The sequence below is a fragment of the Notolabrus celidotus genome, chromosome 17 (assembly GCF_009762535.1).
Source record: "Notolabrus celidotus isolate fNotCel1 chromosome 17, fNotCel1.pri, whole genome shotgun sequence".
NCBI lineage: Eukaryota > Metazoa > Chordata > Actinopteri > Labriformes > Labridae > Notolabrus > Notolabrus celidotus.
Window position 1 is genome coordinate 29,596,393 of NC_048288.1, and position 26,472 is coordinate 29,622,864.

Below are 26,472 nucleotides of genomic sequence, written 5' to 3' on the forward strand. Positions count from 1 at the left end.
ACAAGAACAAAACTAGCATTTCACCCTACTTCTACTGCAGGGTTCAAAGGGTTCAAAGATGCCGCCTTGCTCGGGAGCACTGACTCACATCACTTCGTAAATAAGCAGCTGTCGTGTCTGTCTCTTACCTGAAGGAGGCAGCGCTCCTTGAAGACATAGCCGATGAGCTTATCGAGGTGCATCAGACACTGGTGGTACCGGATGTGATGCGTGAGGACAGGCAGCATCATGGCGTGCTGTGGAGGACAGAGACAGATTTGTCAAAAAAGGGGGGCAAGACAGAGAGTCGAGGCAGCATACAGAGAATATATCAGAGACAGGGGGAAGAGGTAGAGAATAAGAATCGTGCCTTATGTGGAAACAGAGAGATGGAGTGTGTGTTTTTGAGAGAGAGAGTGCGATGAGTTGGGGAGAAAAGGAGAGGGGCTGATAGAACGAACAGGGAGGGAGAAATCAATCAGCCAGTCATTATTTATTAAGTGGTGCTCTGCAACAGAGAGATGAAATAATCAAAAACCCAATCGCTGGCACTGTGAGAGGGAATGACAGCGAGGGGGAAACTCACGTTCAGACCGGACAGTCAAATCGAAGCCCATTTGGACATGTTGACACACTCACATTCAGACAAACACTGACAGCCCCATCCTGACCCTCATGCATTAGGAGGGAAAAGTTTGAGAGCAACAAAGTGAGAGGAGAGAGAAGAAAGAGGAGGAAGAGGAGGAGGAGGACTTGTTGGACTACTTGTGAGTGTGTGTATCAGCGGGTGGGGGAATGTGACACAGACAGTGAAAGAGAAAACAGTCGCCTGGTCAGCAAACGAGTCTGTCAGTCAGAGAGCCAATCTACAGAATCATTAGCAGAGGCTTATCAAGTCGGCCGGTCGAGAGAGAGGGGGGCTGAGGAACTGGTGTACACACATTAACCCCGTGCCACCACATGAGAGAGGAGGGAGCCATGCATGTTTTAATTAGTGCTGCCGAAAAGGGGGGGTGGGGGGAGGAGACGGGGGCCTGGCGGCTGCAAACGGTGCTGCCACGTAGCCTTGGGGCCATCACGGGGGCCGTGGTGACACACTCCCCAGGCCTTGTTAAGCAGCCAATTAACAAAGCCGGGGCCCCGGTCGTGTCTGCGGCTCCTGACCTGCTCTGATGAGTGCTGGAGTGACTGAGGAGTGTGTGTGTGTGTGTGTGTGTGTGTGTGTGTGTGTGTGTGTGTGTGTGTGTGTGTGTGTGTGTGTGTGTGTGTGTGTGTGTGTGTGTGTGTGTGTGGAGGAGAGGCGAGGTGAGGGCTTGTTAGAGTTGATACTCGGGTAATTAAAAGGTGGGAAATTTCTAATTTGCTGTCACGGTTGACGTCCGGGCAGTTTGGAGACCGCCAACTGGACCGGCGGCCTGGATTGCCTTTTCCCTCCTGGATGAAATAACGCAAGAGTGACTTTTAAACTCTGCTTGAAATAACTTCATTAACTTTTTACAACAATGGACTCACTTTGAAATACTTTTTCAGACGTATACACCCAACAAAATATTTTTGTTACTAAAAAGCATTTCTAAAGCTTATAGTGAGAGCTGGATCAGGCTTGGACCAGCTCTTAGATATGCTGCTATAGGCTTAGACTGACACACTGGGATCCTGTCTTTCTCTCTCTCTCTCTCTCTCTCTCTCTCTCTCTCTCTCTCTCTCTCTCTCTCTCTCTCTCTCTCTCTCTCTCTCTCTCTCTCTCTCTCTCTCTCTCTCTCTCTCTCTCTCTCTCTCTCTCTCTCTCTCTCTCTCTCTCTCTCTCTCTCTCTCTATCCCTCTCTCCAACACGGTCTCAGCAGATGTGTGTCTAACATGAGTCTGGTCCTGCTCAAGGTTTCTGCCTGACTCCAGCTGCTGCAACTACTACTATCCGTCTCGCCACTCTCTCTCTCTGCCTCTTCATCTTCATCTCCTCTATCCCTCTTTCCAACTCCAACTCTGTCTCAGCAGACGTGTGTCAAACATTAGTCTAGTCCTGCTGGAGGTTTCTACCTGTTAAAGGAAGTTTGTCCTTGCCACTGTAACTTTAGAAATGCTGCAAAGGGGCTCAGGCTTGGACCAGTTCTTAGTTATGCTGCTATAGGCCTAGACAGCATGGGGGAACTGACACACTAGGCTTCAAACTTTCCTTTTTGATAAAGCTTATAGTTAGAGCTGGATCAGGCTTGGACCAGCTCTTAGTTATGCTGCTATAGGCTTAGATTGACACACTGGGATCCTGTCTTTCCCTCTCTCTGCCTGTCTCTTAGTTTAAGTCTTCCTGTCCCATTAAAGTTACTAACCATAGACCTTTCTGGAGTCCCTGAGCTCCCTTGTCTCGTAGGTTCCTCTTGATCATTGCAACACACAGCCTGCAGCTACAACTACTACTATGATTTCTCTCTCTCTCTTCATCTCCCTCTATCCCTCTTTCCAACTCTGTCTCAGCAGATGTGTGTATAACATGAGTCTGGTCCTGCTCAAGGTTTCTGCCTGACTCCAGCTTCTGCAACTACTACTATCCATCTCGCCACTCTCTCTCTCATTCTCTCTCTCTCTCTCTCTCCCTCTTCATCTTCATCTCCTCTATCCCTCTTTCCAACACCAACTCTGTCTCAGCAGATGTGTGTCTAACATGAGTTTGGTCCAGCTCGAGGTCTCTGCCTGTTAAAGGAAGTCGCGTCTGAGACGCTGCAGTGGACCTACCAGACTCCAGCTGCTACAAATACTAATATCCGTCTCACCACTGTCATCTCTCTCTATCCCTCTCTCCAATTCCGTCTAGGTAGATGTGTCTAAAACATAAGTCTGGTCCTGCTCGTGGTTTCTGCCTGACTCCAACTACTCCAACTACTACTATCCGTCTCTCCACTATCATCTCTCTCTCTCTTCATCTCCCTCTATCCCTCTATCCAACACGGTCTCAGCAGATGTGTGTCTAACATGAGTCTGGTCCTGCTGGAGGTTTCTGCCTGTTAAAGGAAGTTTGTCCTTGCCACAGTAACTTGCTAAATGCTGCAAAGTGCTCTGCTCATGGTGGATTAAGATGAGATCAGACTGAGTCCTGTCTGTAGGATGGGACTGGATCTGATCCTGTCTTGATGTTGGGTCTTTGTTAATAATAGAACATAGAGTCCGGTCTAGACCTGTTCTGTTTGGAAAGAGTCTGAGGATAACATTTGTTGACACAGCCTTATTCTGACTCCTTCTATAGAAAGAGGCAGTTTCTGCTTTGTTTTTCCTCTTCTGTCTTCATATTCGAGTCTTGAATGTTGCAATATTTTGATATCCAGACCAGTTCTGTCAAAATAATCGACCAAAACTTCCCCTTGTCTTCAGTTTGTAACCGTTCACTGCATTAGAAATGGTCTCCAACACAAAATGGGTTTCATGAAACATACATTTACATTTTTTATTAAAGATATCACAGTGGAACTATTCTAGGAGTCGTGCATGACTCACATTCCTTAAATTAACATTTTAAAGAACTTCAAGTACCCCCCGCTGTGCTCTGAAACACCCCAGGGGGACCAGTTCCTCTATGTGAGAAACACTGCACCAGTGTGAGTGTGATGAAGTTATTAGTCCTTGTTGTGTTTTATGTAATAATATACATGTCATGAACTGAACAGTTAGACTAATGCATGCTGGATCTTCCAGGATCTTTATTATCAGAGGACATTTATTCAGAGATGAAACCTATCAAAGCCTTAAACCTCGTTCATGATATCAAAGCTGATAACCTCATTAATTAACCATGAGAACCTCACTTAATGAACTTCAGTAACTATTTCAATAACATTTCATTCTTAATAACAACCCACTGACTTTAGGAGGCAGTTAGCATACATGCCACATTACATAAGAAACTGATATGTTGTCCTGAAAGATATGTTTAAAGATGGATGCAGCATCAAAGAGCTAAACTCAACCAACAACAGGATCCATTCATGGAATTAGCATAATCATAACCATATTTTATAACGATGGAAGTCAGGGGATCCCAAAAATGTAAGTCTGCCATCGCCAAAATAACATTCCCAGAGACTGTCATTATATTCTTCCAGCTCTAACCCAGGATTAGGAAAGTTTACAACCTAAAGTGATTATACTTCCTGTTAAATTTGGAGTGCAACTAGTAGATTATGTCTTCAATATCCTGACTTTAACATAAATGCATTTCTACATTCTACCATTAAGAAGCCTTTGTGGGCTCCCTGAGGGAATTTCACAGGATGTGGGACTGGTTCTTTAAGTGTCTACAGGAGCTGGAGTTCTCTGAGATCCCTGATTAGGTGATTACCTATGTTGGCAATTTTTGAAAAGTGATGTTGAGGGCGGCACAATGACCAATAACAAATGTCTTGTTTTTTATTTATTTCTTCACATACATTTATTTATTTTTTCCTTTTTTTTAAATGCATTAATTTATTTATTTTGCAATTTATTTTTACATATATTAATTTGTATACACTTCTCTATATAATCTTAATTTAAATATAATCTACTACTATTATTGTTGTTGTTGTTATAGTGTATCACTCAGTCTGTGTGCTGTCTTGGTTTTGTGTTGCTCACATTTAACAAAATGTCAATAAACAGATCTGGGGGGGAAAAAAATCGGCCTTTGTGGGCTCCCTGAGGGAATTTCACAGGATGTGGTGGACTCGTTCTTTAAGTATCTACAGGAGCTGGACTTCTCTGAGATCCCTGATTAGGTGATTACCTATATTGTCAATTTTTGAAAGTGATGTTGAGGGCGGCCGACTGACCAATGACAATTTTCTTATTTTTTATTTATTTATATATATATAATTTTTTTTCTGAATTTATTTATTAACTTATTTATTTCACAATTTTTCATACAGATATAATTTTGTATTTTTCTATATTTTTATTCATGTATTTATTTTATTTTATTATTTTATTTATTTACTTATTAATTTCTTAACTTATTTATTTTGTTATTTATTTATACATATATTAATGGCAATTTTTGAAAGTGATGTTGAGGGTGGCAGACTGACCAATAACAAGTTTCTTATTTTTTATTTATTTATATATATATATATATATATATTTGTTTTTCTGTATTTATTTATTAACTTATTTATTTCACAATTTTTCATTTAGATATCTTTTTTTTCTGTATTTTTCTATATTTTTATTCATGTATTTTTTTTATTTTATTATTTTATTTATTTACTTATTAATTAACTTATTTATTTTGCTATTTATTTATACATATATTAATGGCAATTTTTGAAAGTGATGTTGAGGGCGGAAAACTGACCAACAATAATTTTCAAATTTTTTTATATATATATATAATTTTTTTCTTTTTTTAATTATCTAATTTATTCTTAATTCTATATATTTTATTAATTTATTTTCATTATTTGACTATTTATCTATACATATATCAAGTTTTATGCACTTCTCTATATAATTTAAATTTTAATATCATCTGTACTATTTTTATTGTTGTTATTATTGTGTATCACTGTCTTGGTTTTGTGTTGTTCACATTTAACATTTGTGGGTTTGCAGCAAAGCTTCCCCCTCCTTCTACCTTTCTGTGATCAATCCAAACGCAGATAGTTGAATCTATTTGTGCTCCTTCCTGGTTATGTAATACATGTAGGAGGATTAATGCACACATGAAGTGGTGAGAGATAAATGAACCCACACTTCAGTAGTAGCAGAGAAAACAAGCTGTCTTCTCCTTGAACTGTTACAGACCGAGTGATAGCCTTCACAGGGATTTAATCAGAGACTCAAAGACTGCAGGAAGACAAAGTAACAGCAGTAAATCACAAAAGAATCACGCACGGATTAAATTAAAAAAATAAATACTGATGAGTTAATAAATTCAGCTCCTGCCTCCGATGTGTAGCCTGGTCCTTGACAGAGCCTTTCAAGTGAAACAACCTTGGTGTAGCCGAGCAATGTCAGTAATGAGGGTGTTGATTTTGCTCTGAATGGAGCGCGAATCAAGAAGCTATGGGTCAGTTTTGCCGTTATCTCTTGTCTGTGTCACACGTTGAGCAGAGTGTACCGCAGCAGTTCGAAACTGAAATTATTCATGAACCAATTAGTCGTAGCAGTACAGCTTGAAGCAAATATAATTGGGCGGCAATTATGGATCGGATCCTTCTTTGCTAGACCTTGCTGTAAGAGAGGTCTGGTCTGCGAGGCAAGAAACTTTTCTGTCATTCCTCTCCAAATGTGAGCGTGAGCTGCAGGCTGCAAACAGGGAGCGGGTGATGTGTTCTGAGGAGAAGATGTGCAATGCTGATGGCAATTATTTTCTTGAGTAACAGGAAGAAAATACAAGGAGTGGGAAAATAAATAAAGGAATATTAAAATCCAGCATGAAAGTCTTTTTTTTTTTATTAATGTGGCCGACAAACTCCTGGAGGTTCTCGTGGGCCCAGCGTGACACTTACACATTCAGGGTCATGGAGCAAGGCTCATTAGGGTTCCCTGTGTTAAAACGTATGCACTCATGGAACTGCAGGCTGCACGCGGTGTCCCACTTTCCTGAGATAACATATGGAGATTAAACTCCACGCTGCTGCTGCTGCTGTGTTTTGTTGCTAACAAGTGCATGATGGGAGATAACGGCACACATCCTGGTTTAGTTCTTATCTTTTTAACAGACAGTTTTTTACCAGCCTCGGTGCTTGTGTGTCTCAGACACGCGATTTTTTCTATGGAATTCCTCAAGGAAGCATTCTTGGGCCTATTTTATTCTCCTTATACATTTTACCCCTTGGACACGTTATCTCAAGTCATCACATCAGTTACCATTTCTACGCAGACGACACCCAACTATACATCTCTGTCTCACCCCATGACCCAAATGCTCTTCACTCCCTCACCGCCTGCCTTTCTGACATCAATGCGTGGATGAGCAAGAACTTTTAAAAATTAAACGAAGACAAAACTGAAATTCTTTTAATAGGACCCAAAGCAGCCCGAGAACAGCTCCAGACTACACTGAGAGATTTTAACAGTCAAATTAAATCAAAGGTCACAAACCTGGGAGTGGTTTTAGATCCAGATTTTAATTTTAAAGGTGACATATATTGGTCTAAGAGGTCCCCAAAACATGTCTTTAAAGTTTATGCTCAAAAAAACACTTTGAAATCAGATTTTGGTCTGCCTGAAAAACCCTCTTCTTCGGTCCTCCTCAGAACACTCTGTTTTCTCTCTGACCACGCCCCCTCAGGAAGTGGATGTGCCTCGGCTCTCCAGCACGTTGATCTAATGTTTACATGTTGGCTGATCACGTTACTTCAACCCTCTGAATCTGATCCAGAATCTGATCCTGACGGAGAGGCGCCTGCAGCAGGACCTTTCTGAAGGATTGGTCACAGCTTTAGTGTTTCTTGTTGTTTTATTTGTCAGTATGTCGACGTGTGTCTTGGTACACAGCTACAAACATGTAGCTATGTGGCTATGCTAACTAGCGCTAGCATTAATAAAAATCATCCACTAGATCAGGGGTGTCAAACATGCGGCCCGCGGGCCAAAACCGGCCCGCCACAGGTTCCAATCCGGCCCGCGGAACGACTTTGCAAAGTGAAAAAATGACAGAGATGACATTAACTGCAATTTTTCAATAAAAGTAACTACTATTTCAAATTTGTCCTCTGGGGGTTGCATAAAATCATAGCGCTGAGGGAGCGCACCTGAACAGCGCTTTTTTTTTTTACCGGGACTTTTTTTCTCAAAGTGAGAAAATAGATGACTTCCTGTTTGCATAATTCAACAGCTGTTTTTGTAGAAAGATGGTTCATTAAATGTGAACATTTTCAGAATGTACTTGTACCTTTTTGCACTAAAACAAAGGGAAAGTTTTGAGTTGTCGTTATTTATAGGTTATTATGTTGGGATTTTACTGGTCCGGCCCACTTCAGATCAACCTGGGCTGTATGTGGCCCCTGAACTGAAATGAGTTTGACGTCCCTGCACTAGATCTTCAAATCTGCAGACGTGGGGAGTAAAACCGACCTCTGCCAGAAAGGCAGCAGGACCTTTCTGAAGGATTGGTCATAGATTTAGTGTTTCTTGTTGTTTTATTTGTCAGTATTTCGACGTGTGTCTTGGTACACAGCTACAGCTACGACATGTAGCTATGTAGCTATGCTAACTAGCGCTAGCACTTATCCATGACAAATAAAAATCCACTAGATCTTCAAATCTGCAGACGTGGGGAGTCAAACCGACCTTTGTGTTTATTAAGACAGCCTACAACTAGCATGCCTCCCTCCTAAGCTCCTTGTTAGCACACATGTGTGCAGGGAATGAAAAACGGAGGAGAGTTGAGTTGTATTTTATACAGTCTATGGGCTGAACAAGCTCCGAGCTCTGACTTCCTGTTACAGACCGGATATTGTTGTTACGTAACAAAAACACTGAAGTCTGAAACGGCTCGTTTCACACACATTTACAGAAAGGTGGAGAAATCAGAACAGGGGCAGAATGGATTTTTTTCATTCTCGGGGGGTTTGTAGACAGGGACACATATTTCAGGTAGAGAACCATTAAAAAGTCCATTTTGCATGATATGTCACCTTTAAGTATTTCTTTTTTAAAATCATGCCTTTTATAATTTTACCATTGCTGTTGTTTTCTTACTGTCTGTTATTCTGTGAAGCACTTTGGGCTGCATGTTTTTATGTATGAAAGGTGCTTTATAAATAAAGTTGAGTTGAGTTGAGATGTGTTGTTAGTTGAAGTTGTGTGTAAAGGAAGTGTCAGGTCCGAGTCATTACTTAATGAAGGGGTTTTCGTTTGCTCGGGCTCGGCGGGAGTCCGCTTCCCCGACACTGATTTCTTGACACTCAAAACGGAGAAGTGACGCAACGTGTGGAAAGATCAGACGCCGACTTTGTGGGCGTGTGGCCGCAGCTGCGAGCAGCGGTCTGTGTCCGTCTAAGTGTCCTTGCGTGTGTGTGTGTGTGTGTGTGTGTGTGTGTGTGAGAGCAAGCAGGGTAATTGTGGCGTGTTGCAAATTGGGAACTATTTCTCAGTAGTTGGGTCATGGTTTTTTAGAGGAGTTCTGATCGGCTTTTTTTAAAGGAAAATATGAAGATTTTGAAACTTTAAAGACTAACAGGCTCTGAGTGTTCCTGGATTACGGCGAGATTGCTTCAACTGGCGGCGGCGAGTCCCCTTGAGATGGCTGCAACATAAGCCCTGCAGGCAAATGGGCTCCATCAAAGTACTGAAACTTCTGGTTCTCATTGATGACACATTTTACTAGTTGTTCTTCTTGTTATTTATGAAAGTTGATGTGGACAGAATGCATGTTTTATCTTGCAGCACACAGGAGTTAGTGGTCTAGTGTTTTAAAGGGTTAATTTGTGTAACAGAAAAAGGAACTCTTCAGAGTATAAAAGTTCCTCAAAGTCTTCAGAAAGTCGTCCGAAAGGCAGAAATTGCAATAAAGCAAAAACGTCCATTAAATATGAGCATATAACTCTAACATTAAGCTCTCCTGAATCAGCCTTAGGCAGCTTTAAGATTGATTTTAATATTTTATTTATCACTGTTAGTGCTGCTCGTGGTCTGGCTGCTGTTCAGACCCTAAAGATACTGGAGGTGTGATTCAGTCTGATCCAGTCAGAGGGGGTTCACAGGTGAGCCGGATGCCTTCATTAGACAGGAGGGCTGATGAGTGACAGGAGATGTGTGCAGACTTTAGTCTCAGTGGATGACCGGCGTCCTGGTTTTTCAGCCTCTGAAGTGTCAGGGTTTGTTTTTGTTGTCCAGAACAGTCGAGCCCCTGAGAGGAGCTTTTAGTTTGTCATGATGCTTCCCTCTGATCCACAGAAGCAGACCATCAGAGATTAGACTGATTGTTTCTATTCATTTAAGTTATCTGTAATGACAAACTGCTGCAGCTCAGAGTGGAAGCAGCCTTTTTGGGATATTTTCCACAGCAATGATTCCTTGTGTCACTGAGGTCTTCCTCATGTGTCGGCCAGAGAGCTTCCTGTTTGTATGCCACTAAACTTTGGAGCTCTCTGTCTCTCGATATCAGAATGGAAACTTGATAAACTTAACTTACTTTTTAATCTAGTGTGTGTGATCTATTTTTATCACTTGACTGCATTGTTATAAATTAACAATAATTATTCATCTTATTTATTTAATTGTCTATTTATTTCTTGTATTTATCAAATTTTTTTGTATTACTTTAAAGGTGACATATCATGCAAAATGGACTTTTTAATGGTTCTCTACCTGAAATATGTGTCCCTGTCTACAAACCCCCCGAGAATGAAAATAATCCATTCTGCCCCTGTTTTGATTTCTCCACCTTTCTGTAAATGTGTGTGAAACGAGCCGTTTCAGACTTCAGTGTTTTTGTTACGTAACAACAATATCCGGTCTGTCACGGAGTCAGAGCTCGGAGCTTGTTCAGCCCATAGACTGTATAAAATAATACTGAATCCCTCCTCCGTTTTTCATTACCTGCATAAATGCATGCTAACAAGGAGCTTAGGAGGGAGGCATGCTAGTTGTAGGCTGTCTTAATAAACACAAAGGTTGGTTTTACTCCCCACGTCTGCAGATTTGAAGATCTAGTGGATGATTTTCATTTATCATGGATAAGTGCTAGCGCTAGTTAGCATAGCTACATAGCTACATGTCGTAGCTGTAGCTGTAGCTGTGTACCAAGACACACGTCAACATACTGACAAATAAAACAACAAGAAACACTAAATCTGTGACCAATCCTTCAGAAAGGTCCCGCTGCCTTTCTGGCAGAGGTCGGTTTTACTCCCCACGTCTGCAGATTTGAAGATCTAGTGGATGATTTTTATTTGTCATGGATAAGTGCTAGCGCTAATTAGCATAGCCACATAGCTACATGTTCGTAGCTGTGTACCAAGACACACGTCGACATACTGACAAATAAAACAACAAGAAACACTAAATCTGTGACCAATCCTTCAGAAAGGTCCTGCTGCAGGCGCCTCTCCGTCAGGATCAGATTCTGGATCAGATTCAGAGGGTTGAAGTAACGTGATCTCTGAGCAGCCGTGTATATTCAGCCAACATGTAAACATTAGATCAACGTGCTGGAGAGCCGAGGCCACACCCACTTCCTGAGGGGGCGTGGTCAGAGGGAAAACAGAGTGTTCTGAGGAGGACTGAAGAAGAGGGTTTTTCAGGCAGACCAAAATCTGATGTCAAAGTGTTTTTTTGAGCATAAACTTTAAAGACATGTTTTGGGGACCTCTTAGACCAATATATATTGATGAAAAAAGTGTGATATGTCACCTTTAAGTGATTTTTAATTTTGCTTTCTATCCTTACACATTTTATTCATTGTATTGTATTACTTTTATTCTATTTGTAAGTATTTTTTATGATGTTTTTTTATTATTTCACTCATTTCTGTTGTTTTCTGGCAGCATGCTTGTATGTATGAAAGGTGCTTTATAAATAAAGCACTTGAGTTGAGGTGCATAAAGAGCTGGGTCTCTGCAGCAACTGCCTGTCCCCCATCCAGGGTTTACAGGGGCCTGCATAATTTTATGACTTCAATTGTAGGTTTTATGTATGTATGTACGTATGCACTTGTCTATGTGCATGCGTATGTATATCCACATGTATGTATGTGTATATGTGTGTATGCATATGGATATGTTTTATATTTTTTATACTCCATATTTTATCCTAGCTCCTTAAAATGATTCTGCTGGCCATCACCAGGAAGAATCCTAAGCGCTCTCTCTTTGTGTCTAAAAATGTTGTATTGTCTGTTTGTCTGTTAAGCCTAAGGCAATTTTCCACATTGTGGACAAATAAAAGTTCTAAGTCTACAGATTAAGTGGAGTTGGGTTGTTCATCCACCACCAGACAACCACAGAGGAGAAGAGTCCAGCTAGTGACTTTGGGGCTCTGTTGGAATGGATGGAAGCACTGGGCGGCTTTTATTCTTTCATTGGTTAAGGGTAGCAAGTGAGAGGGAGTGTCGCTGTTTTGTAAGCAAGAAGAAGGGTTTTGAATTTGATGCAAGCTGCAACTGGAAGCCAGAGGAAAGACATGAACAGTGGAGTGATGTGTTCTGATCTGGGTTGGTTGAAGATCCTCTGCAGAGGTTTGACTCTGCATGCAGGGAGGCCTGTACCAGGAGCTGTGACAGGTAGGATCTGATCCTTCTGATGTTATTGAAGGAAAACAGGCATGGCCGAGAGATCGAGAGCACACGATCCTTGATCAAAGTCAGCTGGTCTTCAGTGAGGACTCAACTTTTTCACTGCAGGGGGCGCCGAAAGAGACAAACTGTGTTCCTCCTTTCTTTGCAGCTTTGAAAAGTGACTTATTAATAAAGAAACTTTGCTTTATTTACTATTTCTAACACCTAAATATTTCTGAAAACTATTTTGAGGCTTCTTGGGTTTTTGGAAAGTTTGGTTGTCCAGTGAATGTCATGTAAACGTCACTCTGTGTGTCTCTGCGTGAGGGACTCTGAAGATGTCGTACATGTTTTCTTGTATTCTGGTGTTTGCTTCATGCACAGTGTAGCAGCAGTGTGCATGGTGTCAGTGTTTGTGCGTGTGTGTGTGTGTGTGTGTGTGTGTTACCTGACAGACGTCAGAGCGGATGCCGGTCTTCCAGAAGCCCTGACTGCTCAGCTCCACTGTCACCTCGCGGCGCATGGTATTCTTCTGACGGATCTTCTGAAGCGCTTCCTGCCAAACAACCAGCCAGTCAATTATTGATCCGCCAGCCCATCGGGGACAGCTCCCATCCTCAAAAACCCCACCTCTACCCCTCCTGCCCCTCCTCTTCCACCCACCCCCCCGTCTTTCACTGCTGCTCCCCTTTACAGATAGTCTGGCACATGCAATAAAATGAAACCTCGACGGTATGACACACATACAGCACGGCAGCGGACAGGAGCAACAGGAGAAGTGACAGCCCGGCTGGTGCTGGCTAATTGAGGCCCTGCTATGGGTCCGCGTGGCTGTGGGCAGTGATGCTGCTGCTGCTGCTAGTGGGTGGAGGAGGGCTGATTCTGAGGCTTCAGTCCGAGAAACCGAGAGTGGAGACACCTGCCTGCCCATTAGGACCACCACGCTAGAGCCTGGAGGTTTCTCCATCAGCAGCAGCAGGAATCATTATAGACACACACACACAAACACACACACACGCGTGCACACAGCATCATGTCAGCTGAAGCACATAACTGGAAATGCAGTCAGCAGAGGGAGGAGGGGGGGGGTTAGTTTGAGACAAGAGGGTCCTACAAATAACAACCAAGATGGGAGATGTATTGACAGACTGCACCTCCAAAATGTGTGTGTGTGTGCGTGCATGTGTGTGTGTGTGTGTGTTTCATTCAACTGAGACGCTATCGACTGCCTCTGAGTTTCGCCGTGATCTGCCTAAAATGGAACGCCAGGAATTTTTGACTCGCAGAGGAAATAAGAACAACAAAGGCATGAATAAATAATGCCATCCTACTTTGAACTGCGCATCAAAGTGAACACGCTCGCCCACGCGCAACGCATGCATGCACAACCCCAAACACGCGCACGCACACGCACACACGCACACGCACACACGCACGCACACACACACACACACACACACACACACACAGAGAGAGAGAGCTAATGTTTCCATGGACAGCCAGCCACTGTATATGGAAAGCAGTAATCACAGCAAAGCGCGAATGATATGTAAATACTTTATTTATGCGGGGCTTTCCGCGGGGTCAGGGCGTGGACACAAGAACGGGAAGTAAATAATTAACCAGGAAGGGGGTAGAGAGCGGGGGGGGAGAGAGCAGGGGGGGAGACTAACTTTCAGCTGGTCAAACAGACGAGTCACGACACGTTTGACTTTTATCGTCACGTCCTTTCGCCTGAGAGAGAGAGAGAGGGAGGAGTGTTTGTGCTGTTTTTGGATCAGGCAGAGGTCAAACACCAAACGCCGCCACCGCCGCCGCCGTCTGAGATTCAGTGTGTGCAGAATGCAAGAGCACATCTGTGGCGTGAAGCCTCCTGTGCTTACTTTTGTTTACGCGGGGCCTCAATTAGGGCGACTTCAGCCTGTTCTCATATCGTTCTATACAATGTGTGAGGTATGCAGGGCGAGAAGGTCAGAGGAGGTGAAGCTGCAGGAAGGTGTTCTGGACTTTGGTAGAAGTTGATATGAGGATATTTTTCACTGTGTAGAATAAGGAAACTACAGGGCGCCAATTGGCCTCGTGGTTTAGGCGTGCACCCCATGTACAGAGGTCATAGTCCATAGCTGTGGACGTGCCAGACTCCAGCTGCTACAACTACTTCTATCCGTCTCCCCACTATCATCTCTCTCTCTCTTCATCTCCCTCTATCCCTCTCTCCAACACGGTCTCCGCAGATGTCCCATTAAAGTTACTAACCATAGACCTTCTTGGAGTCCCTGAGCTCCCTTGTCTCATAGGTTTCTGTGAGCTGCCGTAGGCGTCCTGCTGCTGTGGACGTGCTGGACTCCAGCGGCAACAGCTACTACTACTCGTCTCATCACTATCACTGCTCCCTCTGTTTCTTATTCTCCTCTATCCCTCTTTCCAGACCCAACACGGTCGAGGCAGATGTGTGTCTAACATGAGTCTGGTCCTGCTGGAGGTTTCTGCCTGTTAAAGGAAGTTTGTCCTTGCCACTGTAATGTGCTAAATGCTGCAAAGTGCTCTGCTCATGATGGATTAAGGTGGGGTCAGACTGAGTCTTACCCTGTCTTGAAGTTGGGTCTCTGTTCATAATTTGACATCGAGCGGTCTAGACCTCCTATGTTTGTAGAAGTGTCTTGAGATAATGTTTGTTGTGATTTGGCGCTATACAAATAAAGATTGATTGATTGATGTGTGTCTAACATGAGTCTGGTTCTGCTCAAGGTTTCTACCTCTTAAAGGAAGTTTGTCCTTGCCGCTATCAGGCCCCTCTCCTTTGGAATCATCTACCAGTCAGAGTCTGGGAGGCAGACACCCTCTCTTCTTTTAAGAGTAGGCTTCAAACTTTTCTTCTTGATAAAGCTTATAGTTAGAGCTGGATCAGGCTTGGACCAGCTCTTAGTTATGCTGCTATAGGCTTAGACTGACACACTGGGATCCTGTCTTTCCCTCTCTCTCCTCTCTCTGCCTGTCTCTTACTTTTACTCTTCCCGTCCCATTAAAGTTACTAACCATAGACGTTTCTGGAGTCCCTGAGCTCCCTTGTCTCGTAGGTTCCTCTGGATCTCTGCTGCTGTGGACGTGCCAGACTCCAGCGGCTACAACTACTACTATCCGTCTCCCCACTATCATCTCTCTCTCTCTTCATCTCCCTCTATCCCTCTCTCCAACCCGGTCTCAGCAGATGTGTGTCTAACATGAGTCTGGTCCTGCTGGAGGGTTCTGCCTGTCTCGACTTATCTCCGTTTCTGAATCTCAAAACACTACACACGTATTTCCAGCGACTGTCCCTAATGTTTTCTTCTTCTTCTGTTACTTCATGCAGTTAGCAAACAGCTTTAAGAAGCTCTATCGCCACCGTCTGGTGGGAATACTGTATTACAACCAGGCACCAGTGAAAATTAAGAAAATTTGCACTCTTTGATTTTTAATAAGTGAACTAATATTCAAGAATTCAGAAATGATGTCCCATCCCTACTTTGGAGTGTATACTTGTGCTTTTTAGAGGACCGGCCTTATTGTTTGGAAACCTTGATAACTGCTCCCATTGGAGCGCACTTTGGGAAGGATGTACTTCAGTTTTAACAGCGGATGAATGTGCCAAATCTAAGTCACCTTGGACAAAAGAACCATTCAAAGGGGAATATGAGGTAATGTAAAAAGTGAATGGAGCAGAAACTGCTGGAGGTGTTTGACGGTATACTCTCCTCTTTGTGTCGCAGCTTAAAGCATCTTTATTTTGAAACTTCATTGCAAGGATCTCTGAAAATCAAAGGTTATGTAAGACTAGTTTCTGTCGCAGCAGGACGACGATGGTTCTGGAAAGTGCTGAGAAACAGGTTCTGAGTTCTGGTGTGGCCCGGCTGAAGCCCATCTGCAGAATGAGTTTAAGATAGCTTTTAAAAAGATGCTCCTCACACAGCTCGACTGAGCTCGGCCAAATCTGCGAGGAAGCATCAGAGCAAATCCCCAAATCCACATATGCTGAGCTGATAGAGACGACGCAGAGCTGAATTCAGCGCCAGAGCACTGACTCGGGGCTGAATACTTATTCAAATTAGAGATGTGACATAATAAAGCGGGATATTTCTGTATAATTTCTTTATTATGAGGTTTTTTCTGACAAATAAAGAGTGATTTTAGTTAAAGGCAAGCAAGAGTCTCTGTGTGTGGGTTTTGAAGAATAGTAATAAAGTGACATGACGTCTTATAAGTGGAGGATATTTGCCTTTAAAGTTTTAATACATTTATATTAATCGCCTATTTTTTATTCAAACCGGCATGTTTATAATCATCAGATATGTTTTAATGTTTAATTTGCAATTCAGATGTCTGTTCTCTCACTTAATGAATTATTCAAAAGTCTCATTTAAGTACGTAAACTGAAATAAGATGCATTTCGAAGAGTTCCAGGGTCTTTTAGCCCCCAGTACTACTTTACCCTGAACTAAAAGGTTCCTGTGCCCCCATTGTTGTCTGTGTTTCGACCTCAGGCTTAAGTCTCTGGTAGATTGTGTAAATCAGGCCAGTGACGTATGGAGGAAAAATAAGTAAATGCACTACACCAACAGACCAGTAGAGGGCAGTAAAACAAAGATGAATGCCATTCATCAAAGATGGAAAAAACAATGACTGTGAATGGTTTTTGGAAAATTTCGAAAAATTAAATTTGAAAAAAAAATGTTTTGAAAAAAATTTAATTTGAAAAAAAAAATGTTTTGAAAAAAATTTAATTTGAAAAAAAAAAAAATTTGAAAAAAAAGTTGAAATTTTTTTTTTTGAAAAAAATTGTTTTGAATAAAATATTTGAAAAAAAAAAAAAATACAAAAAAAATATTTGAAAAAAAAAATTTGACAAAAAAAAATTGACCAAGTTGACCCGGAGCCTGAAGAAAAAATTTAATTTCCTCAAATTTGAAATTGTGCTCCAAAAGCAGAAAAACATGAAAAAAGTGAAAATAGAAAAGCGCGAGTAGCAAAGACGTTTCAACACGGCTTTGAAATCCTTTTGAACTCAAAAAACCGTGGCAGAGATCGACCGGTGTTTAGGTTTAAACAGCGACCCTGTTAACTGGAGACTCTCACCCGGATGCATCCCTCATAAACGTCTTTAGACGATCATTAAATATCTGATGAGGATATTTTGAAATCTTAATAAAAACTAAACTAGTTTGCATTCCCAGGAACTCCCTCTGTGTTTCAACAGCTGTGTAAACTCCACAAACACTGACACGTTCAGCTGAAGGTCTCCAGTTTACAGGGTCGCTTTTAAAACCGTAACACCAGGAGAGAGACATTCACGGTGGGGCTGAGAGAAGACTACTGTTACAAGCTGCTAAATCAAGAGAATCACAGCTTCTTCTTTTGAAAAGTACACACACATACAAAAAAGATAGAACAAATACAAACTAATGAAAGAAAGATAAATCAAGTGAATCACAGATGTGTGTGATGTTATTGTGGACGGAGGGCGGAATAAAAACACTGAGGTTAATCTACCAATCAGACACGTTCAGCATTGCAGGCCCCGCCCCAAGAAAGTCCTGGGACCTTTGAAAAGTACTACCCCTCTAGAAGGAGCTTTAAAGGGGGGAAGTTATCTACCCCTGAACTAAATTTAGACCCTGGGTTCACCGGTTGAAAAACACCAATGGAAGCCTGAAATAAATCTAGCTTTCTCCATCTTTTAGGCAAAGTGAGAGTTGTATTTTGACTCTCATAGCTGTGATTGTATTCAACAACAGGAGGGTCACTTCCAATCCAAAGCGGCCATCTTTTAACAGTTTTTAAACAATTAAAAAATTCAAGATTTAGAGAGTATTTCCTGGAGATGAAATCCGTCTGTGTCTGTTTGAGGCCCAGTCAAGCTTCTGGCTCAGGGAATCGCACAAAATCCATCTGGGCAACACACAGTGACAGTCTGCATGTTACTCAGAGCCACACCATCTAACGCCCACACACACACACACACACACACACACACACAATCCTCCATATACGAGATCTGGCAATGTGTGCAGAATCAAACGCCCTGGTGTGAAGGCAGCTTCCAGCCAAGGGCCAACACCTCTGGTCTCGCTGGAACTATATTGCAGACTCCAAACTGAGCACAGAGGTAACTAAAGAGCCGGGCAGAGAAGCGCAGGAACGCTGTAAACACCTCTGACAGGGTGATTCTTAATGGTGGAAGATGCCTATCAGAGCTGCACACGCTTACTCTTCCACTGAAAGACCATTTACCCAGGAAGCTGGAGTGTGTTCCCTCGGGCATTAAATGAGTAGCGATGCCACGCTGCCACTGCAGTGAAGAGACACTGACATGGCTAATGCTGGTGGTGGAGCCTGATGGACTCGCTGTGTGAGTGTGCATGTGTTTGGGTTCACTAATTGCTCCGGTGCAGGTTGACAGTAGGATTGTCAGGGCCTGTTAGCGAGAGAGCTTCAGCGAGCTACCTGGGAAACAAGCTAATTGAGCTCTGAGTTCTTGCTCATTATTGGTTCAGAGTGTATCAAACACAGCAAAGGAAGAGGATCTGGAGCACACTCAAGGCCAGAGAGAGTTTAAAAGCTGAATCCACTGTAGCAAACTTAACAGCGGTCCCGACAGGAGAGATATATATGGTGGGATGAGGCTACTTGAGGCCACACACAGCACCTGTACCCTTGGATTCCTCGTGGCTACACGGTCATTACTTCACCCAACCCAAACCTTTTCCAGACTGCGTCCCCAGCGGCTGTTTGACCTTCACGCTGAGCTCAGGAGAGCTGTTACACTCCTTTTATTCTGAGCTGTAAATTCATCTAAATCATGCAGTGCTACGTGGAGCCTGATCAATGTGGGGCTTTTTAAGGGCAGTACAGGAACGAGTCACAGATATATCACAACCAATCAGGTGATATTTAAATCAACCTTTAAGATCTTGTGTCTAATTATCAGTGTTACTCTCTTATATCAACTTTTAACACGGACATTAGTCACCTCTAATTTCTGTTATATTCAGTTTTCTTTAATGCTGTCACTTTCATGTTCCCTGTCTTCACTGCAGGGACGCAGCACTGTGGCAGCAGACAGAATCCACGCTGAGCTGGGGAGTAGCCTAAAAATGGTGCTATGATGGGAGCTTAAAGAGAATCCACACTGGGGATTTTTACCTGAGGAAGAAGAAGGATCCAAGCCCGGCTCATACATGGGGAGATGGATTACAGACAACTTGAGCAAGACCAAACAACCTCTGTAGATTTAAAGTCTAATCTGTGGATCTTTATGGGTATCATGTGTTTCTATATCAGACATGAAGCCATATCAAAGCAAAGTATGTTCCCCTATGGAAAAGGACAAAGAATGGAATGGAATAGAATGGAATAGACTGGATTAGACTGGAATGAACTGGAATAGGATGGAATGGAATGGAATAGACTGGACTGGACTCTAGTGGAATAGAATGGAATGGAAATGACTGGACTGGACTAGAATGGACTTGACTAGACTGGACTGAACTGGACTTGATTGGAATGGAATAGGATAGAATGGAATAGAATAGACTGGAATGGAATGGACTGGACTGGACTAGACTAGACTAGACTAGACTAGACTAGACTGGACTGAACTGGAATGGACGGTACTGGGATGGACTGGACTGAGATGGAATGGACTGAACTAGACTGGAATTGAATGGGATAGAATGGAATGCACTGGACTGGACTTGACTGGACTGGACTGGACTGGACTAGGATGGACTGGGGTGGACTGGACTGGACGGGACTGAACTGGACTCCAGTGGAATAGAATGGCATATAATGAAATAGAATAGAACGGAATGGACTACACTAGACTAGACTATACTGAAATGGACTAAACTGAACTGGACTAGGATGGACTGGGGTGGACTGGACTGCGATAGAATAGAGTCGACTGGACTGGATGGGACTGAACTGGACTCCAGTGGAATATAATGGAATATAATGAAATAGAATAGACTGGAATGGAATGGACTGGACTAGACTAGACTAGACTAGACTGGACTGAACTGGAATGGACTTTACTGGGATGGACTGGACTGAGATGGAATGGACTGAACTAGACTGGAATTGAATGGGATAGACTGGACTGAGATGGAATGGACTTGACTGGACTGGACTGGACTAGGATGGACTGGGGTGGACTGGACTGAGATAGAATAGAATGGACTGGACTGGACGGGACTGAACTGGACTCCAGTGGAATAGAATGGCATATAATGAAATAGAATAGAACGGAATGGACTACACTAGACTAGACTATACTGAAATGGACTAAACTGAACTGGACAAGGATGGACTGGGGTGGACTGGACTGCGATAGAATAGAATGGACTGGACTGGACGGGACTGAACTGGACTCCAGTGGAATATAATGGGATATAATGAAATAGAATAGACTGGAATGGAATGGACTGGACTGGACTGGACTACACTAGACTAGACTAGACTAGACTGGACTGAACTGGAATGGAATGTACTGGGATGGACTGGACTGAGATGGAATGGACTGAACTAGACTGGAATTGAATGGGATAGAATGGAATGGACTGGACTGGACTTGACTGGACTGGACTGGACTAGGATGGACTGGGGTGGACTGGACTGAGATAGAATAGAATGGACTGGACTGGACGGGACTGAACTGGACTCCAGTGGAATAGAATGGGATTTAATGAAATAGAATAGAACGGAATGGATTAGACTAGACTAGGCTAGACTGGAATGGACTAAACTGAAGTGGACTGAACTGAAATGGACTCAACTGGAGTGGAACAGGACAGAGTTGAAGTGAATGGAGTTGAACAGACTGTTTAGAGGTACAGTGAAAAATTAAAGGAGCCAGGTCAACCTGAACCTTTAACCTCTGGTTTCAGGTGGAGGACATATTTCTGTGTTTTCTTACACGACGCCCTTTTTTCAATAGAAGAATCAAAAAAAGCCAACGTGCTCATGAATACTTTCAGGGTAGAGCCCTGAATGCAGCACTGAATCATTCCTCTGTTATGGCAAATCATTAAAGGCGTGAAAGTGAGGCTGTGTTTTCTTTCAAATATCAACAAAACCAAAGAATAGATAATGTTGCCTTTGTAAATATTGGCTGTCTCCCTTTTGTTAAGTGAAACAGCATCCTTGTTACTTCCAGGCAAAGTGAGTGCCAGATAAGCAGCGTCTGAATCACTGTGCACAGCAGGAATTATAGAGAAGGTAATAGTTTTGTACGGGAAATTATTTGCTGTTTATCTCTTATTTCTAAAGAGTGTGGAAGTGCTTCAGTGCAACCTTTTTTTTCTACCCGCACAGAAATATTTAAATTGAAAGCACATGGCGGTTGAATCCACATTATAAATACAGGACCACCTGGCTTTGTTGAAACAGGAGTGTGACAAAAAAAAAACAACATCAGTGTGTTTGTTTTTCTTCCAGCTCACCTCTCTCTGCGTCAGCTTCTGCTTGTCAATCTGCTTGACCTTGGGACTGTTGGCCAGCAGGTGGCGTAGTTTGACGTAGCTCTTCCACAGCTTCTGGTACCTGCAGACGGTTAAATAAGGAGGTCAGAAGCAGGCTTGACAGGAGTCCATCTTAAACCCCCCCAAACCCCCCCCCCCTCCTTTGCTCGCTCCCCTGCTGTGCAACACGGCATCAATATTTCATCTGCGGCTTCTTGCCTGATATTAAACATAATTTAACAGTTGCCTGCGGGCGTTATTGCATTAGCTGGCTGTGTGTGAGGGCGGCCGACGCAGGAGATTCTGTGTTTTCAGGCGTCCACTGTTTGAACTGAGAGCACAGGTTCACACACTGACATTCTCACCTTATTTTCTCTTCTGATAAAGAAGCTGTAAGTCATGAAACATTGAAGGAGCAGCTCTGACACATGACTCCAGAGCTATCTCTCACAACCTCCTCCTTCTCATTTTCTATAAAACCTCCTTTTGTCTTTGCTCTCATTTGCATCTGAAAAGACTTGGGGAGTTATCGGCAAGGTGACATGTAGCCGCCATACTAACCACCTACCCTTTCTCCCCCCCCTCCTCTCTTTCCTCTCTCTCTCTCTTTTCAATCAGACCTCCTGATTGATGCACTGAGGGCCGAGTGTGACCGTTCTGCTCCCATTCAGGAGACTTTCTCCTCATTTACTCAGAGTTATTCAATTATGATTGGTGGGATGGAGGGGTAAGGTTGGTGGGTTTTTTTTTTTCGGCAGGATAGGATGGTGCATTGACGGAGAGAATAGCAGAGAGGCAGAGGGAGAGAGAGAGAGAGAGAGAGGGGGATGGAGTGAGGTGGGGTGTACTGTGGAAGAGAAGAATTATAGAGCTTTAATAGTGGGGACTTCATTAGAGACTGAGACGAGGGAATGAGACGGCTTTACCGCCTCGATTATCAGCTCACCACCACCTCCGCACTGAAGCAGCCCGAGCGGACGAGAGAGGAAGAAAGAGAGAGCCATACAGACATAGAAAGAGAGAGAGAGAGAGTGTGTATCCAGCCTGGGAGGCCCCCTCGTCCCCAATCCGCTCCAATGACCTTTCCACAGATCCGCTGTGTGCTCTCAGGGTAGCGCTGCCGAGGCCCTCGCCACTCCCTGCACATGCTTTCATTAGCATATGCTGCCTCTTTCTCTCTCTCTCTCTCTCTCTCTCTCCTCCTCCTCCTCTTTCATGGTCTCCCATCTCCAGCCTTGTTCATACATGCTATCTGTAGCACTGCCGGCCTCATCTATCTGCTTAAGTAATTGCTTTCAAACGCAGTTATCTGTTACTTAAACGTTCTGTAATGGCCCTGTTCAAACATGACACGAGCGTTAGGGACAGAACCAACACACACTGGTGTCTGGTGGGTGAGGCGAGACGGGGAGAAAATATTACATTTGAGATTAATCATTAGTGGTGATGTGTTTCTGTCTGTTTTTTGTGGCTTCATGCAAGACAATTAAAGAGCCCTGAAGCACCTGAGTCATGCTTAGGGAGAGCGGTCCTTCAGTATTGTCCCTCCTTCTAATGCATTAGCTATACCTTTTTAAACATGCAGCCGGTTGCAGCCGACGTCATTCTGCTCTCTCTTATACTGGGTTGTTATGAAATGCTACGTCATCATCCAGCCTTGTCCACATGCTGAACATCTGTTGTGATAAATATGGATGTAATATCCAGTGAAAGATTTCAAATTGCAAGTAGTTGTTTGGAGAATAGGTAGAAGGCGGGGCAGGATTTCGTATGCTGCAACTAGGGCTCGGTCTTTCAGTATAGAGCTGTTGCATCACACCGGTATTGATGATAACCATCTTCATAAAATATCTAATATTGATATAGTGCTAAAAATAAGCATGCAGTCACAGCCTGTAATGAAGTGGTTCATATGAGGGAGCAGTAGTGGTTCTTTAAGCTGGTTGCCACCATAGACCGTATAAAAAATTGAAGTAGTCTCCGTGATGTCACCCAATCGGCAATCGGCAGCGGGTGCCATATTCGAAATGCTTAACTCAACCTAAGCCCACCTGTCAATCAAGTCAGGCATGCCCTTATTTGGGCAAAACTCATAAGTTTAATATCTTCATAAATAAAGAGTTATAAACAAATTCATTGCCCATAACCGTTTTTTGAACCAGGCTGTAAACATGTTTATTTCTGCTGTAAAGATCGTCTTCTTTGAATGGGTGTGTATGTCGTTTCTGGTGTTTCTGCAGCCAGCCTCTAGTGGACGCTTGAGGAACTGCAGTTTTTAGCACTTCTGCATGGGCTACATATCTTAAGACCGGAGGTTGCCACCCACAATTAAATTTGAGGAAAGATGAAGAAGCAGCAGCAGAAGAAGATTACTCAGTATCCAGCTAGCTAGCTGGTCGTAATCACAGTGTGTGGCCGCAACTGCAGCGCAAGTTTCCTCACCAGTTTGGGAGTTTTTTGGGATTTCGTAAATAGACAGGTTGTCCGTGGACAACGCGTAACACAGAATCACACGAAGAACACAACGAGGAGTTTTGGTGTAATCCGAAGTTTCAGAAGTGGATAAAACATCACTTTGAAGATGATCAGAAAAAGATGATCAAATGAAAAGATCGTCTTCTTTGAATGGGTGTGTATGTGGTTTCTTGGTGTTTCTGCATCCAGCCTCTAGTGGACACTTGATGAACTATTGTTTCAGCACTTCCACATGTGCTTCATATTTTAAGAACGGAAGTTGCCGCTTGGTTGCCACCCACAATAACAAGGAGGGAAGATGAAGAAGCAGCAGCAGAAGAAGATTACTCAGTATCCAGCTAGCTAGCTGGTCGTAATCACAGTGTGTGGCTGCAACTGCGGCGCAAGCCATGTTGGAAGGGATGACAGATGAAAGAGAGGACCTCCAACCACACTCAAAAAAAGTTTCCTCACCAGTTTGGGAGTTTTTGGGGGATTTCGTAAATAGACAGGTTGTTCGTGGACAACGCGTAACGCAGAATCACACGTAGAACACAACGGGGAGTTTTTCGTGTAATCAGAAGTTTCAGAAGTGGATAAAACATCACTTTGAAGATGATCAGAAAAAGATGATCAAATGAAAAGATCGTCTTCTTTGAATGGGTGTGTATGTGGTTTCTTGGTGTTTCTGCAGCCAGCCTCTAGTGGACGCTCGAGGAACTGCAGTTTTTAGCACTTCCGCATGGGCTTCATATTTTAAGACCGGAAGTTGCCGCTTGGTTGCCACCCACAATAACAAGGAGGGAAGATGAAGAAGCAGCAGCAGAAGAAGATGACTCAGTATCCAGCTAGCTAGCTGGTCATAATCACAGTGTGTGGCTGCAACTGCAGCACAAGTCATGTTGGAAGGGATGACAGATGAAAGAGAGGACCTCCAATCACACTCAAAAAAAAGTTTCCTCACCAGTTTGGGAGTTTTTGGGGATTTCGTAAATAGACAGGTTGTTCGTGGACAACGCGTAATGCAGAATCACACGAAGAACACAACGGGGAGTTTTTCAGAAGATTCAGAAGTGGATAAAACATCACTTTGAAGATGATCAGAAATGGATGATCAAATGCAAAGATCGTCTTCTTTGAATGGGTGTGTATGTGGTTTCTTGGTGTTTCTGCAGCCAGCCTCTAGTGGACGCTCGAGGAACTGCAGTTTTTAGCACTTCTGCATGGGCTTCATATTTTAAGACCTGACGTTGCCACTTGCTCGCCACATTGAAACTTTGGATCTCTATACCTTACTTCTTCAGAAACCAACAGGCTACATTAATGTTAATTCAGTCTGTGAAATAGAGCGGTCATTGGATAAATCTTTGCGCGAAAGCCACGTTGACCATCTCACATGTTTGAATCATGCAGGATTGTTTTAACTCATCCATCCTGGATTAAATTGAATCTTAATGCTGTCTCATTTAGATTCAGAGTGGCAGCCTCTCTTATTTATCATGAGACTCAATTAGAGCCCATCATTTAAACACCCCATCTCCCTGTCTGAGCGCCGTGTTAGTTAAAGTTGTATTGTGAGAACTTTGAAAGCTGTAGGTGTTTTATTTCTTTACATACTTGACAGCAGTAGAAAGCCACTATTTACCTCAGTTACAGGAGCTAAGCGGCGTTGGCATGATTGGCTGTCATGACGTTGGCTCTCTTATGTGTGAAAGAAAACATTTGCATTTGCTGTTGGACACATTTCAAGTGTTTGAGTTGCTGTGGGCATTGCCAGCAGTCACTCTCAATGAACTCCATGCTGTCACATATCCTGTGTTGGATCCATATGTGTGAACAGGGGTTAATGTAAAGGCTTCAGCAGCACAAAGAGAAAAACAAGCAGAGACAGGTGGAATCTATGCTTGTGATATTAAGAGCACTGCAGGAAAATGGTCCTTTCTGTCATTACTTACTTACTCATTACTTTCAAGTTCCATGAAGTAGGCAAGTGAGGGGGTGAATGATAGCTTGTCATGTTAAGTATCTGACATCACAGAAAAATCTATACCTGCATAAAGAACAAGAAGCTTTCTTTGGAACCAGAAACAGCTGCGACACGACTTATAACAAAGCAACCAGACTCCCTCTACAAAACCAGGGAGTTTTACCTCTCAGACCCGCCATCCCAAATGAGTATTATTGGGTTTGGATCCAAGTGAAAACACCAAGATTAGAAACTCCCATGTTTTTGGAGTTTGGTTATTTTAAAGACAGCTCTTTGTGGTGTAATCTGGGGTCTTAATGACAAAATTAACATGAAGCTATCTCTCTGAATTGTTTGAAGACAGCATTCCGACATGATTTGCACCGCAGTTGCAG

General features: G+C 43.0%; 1 protein-coding gene across 1 annotated transcript in view; it reads right to left on the minus strand.

The window, feature by feature from the left end:
* The window catches only part of drosha (drosha ribonuclease III), a 185,543-nt gene that overhangs the window by 126,878 nt on the left and 32,193 nt on the right, over positions 1–26,472 (minus strand). The window contains 3 exon segments of the mRNA XM_034706399.1: positions 129–236; positions 12,615–12,722; positions 21,640–21,739. Coding sequence (XP_034562290.1) covers positions 129–236; positions 12,615–12,722; positions 21,640–21,739 — 316 coding nt within the window.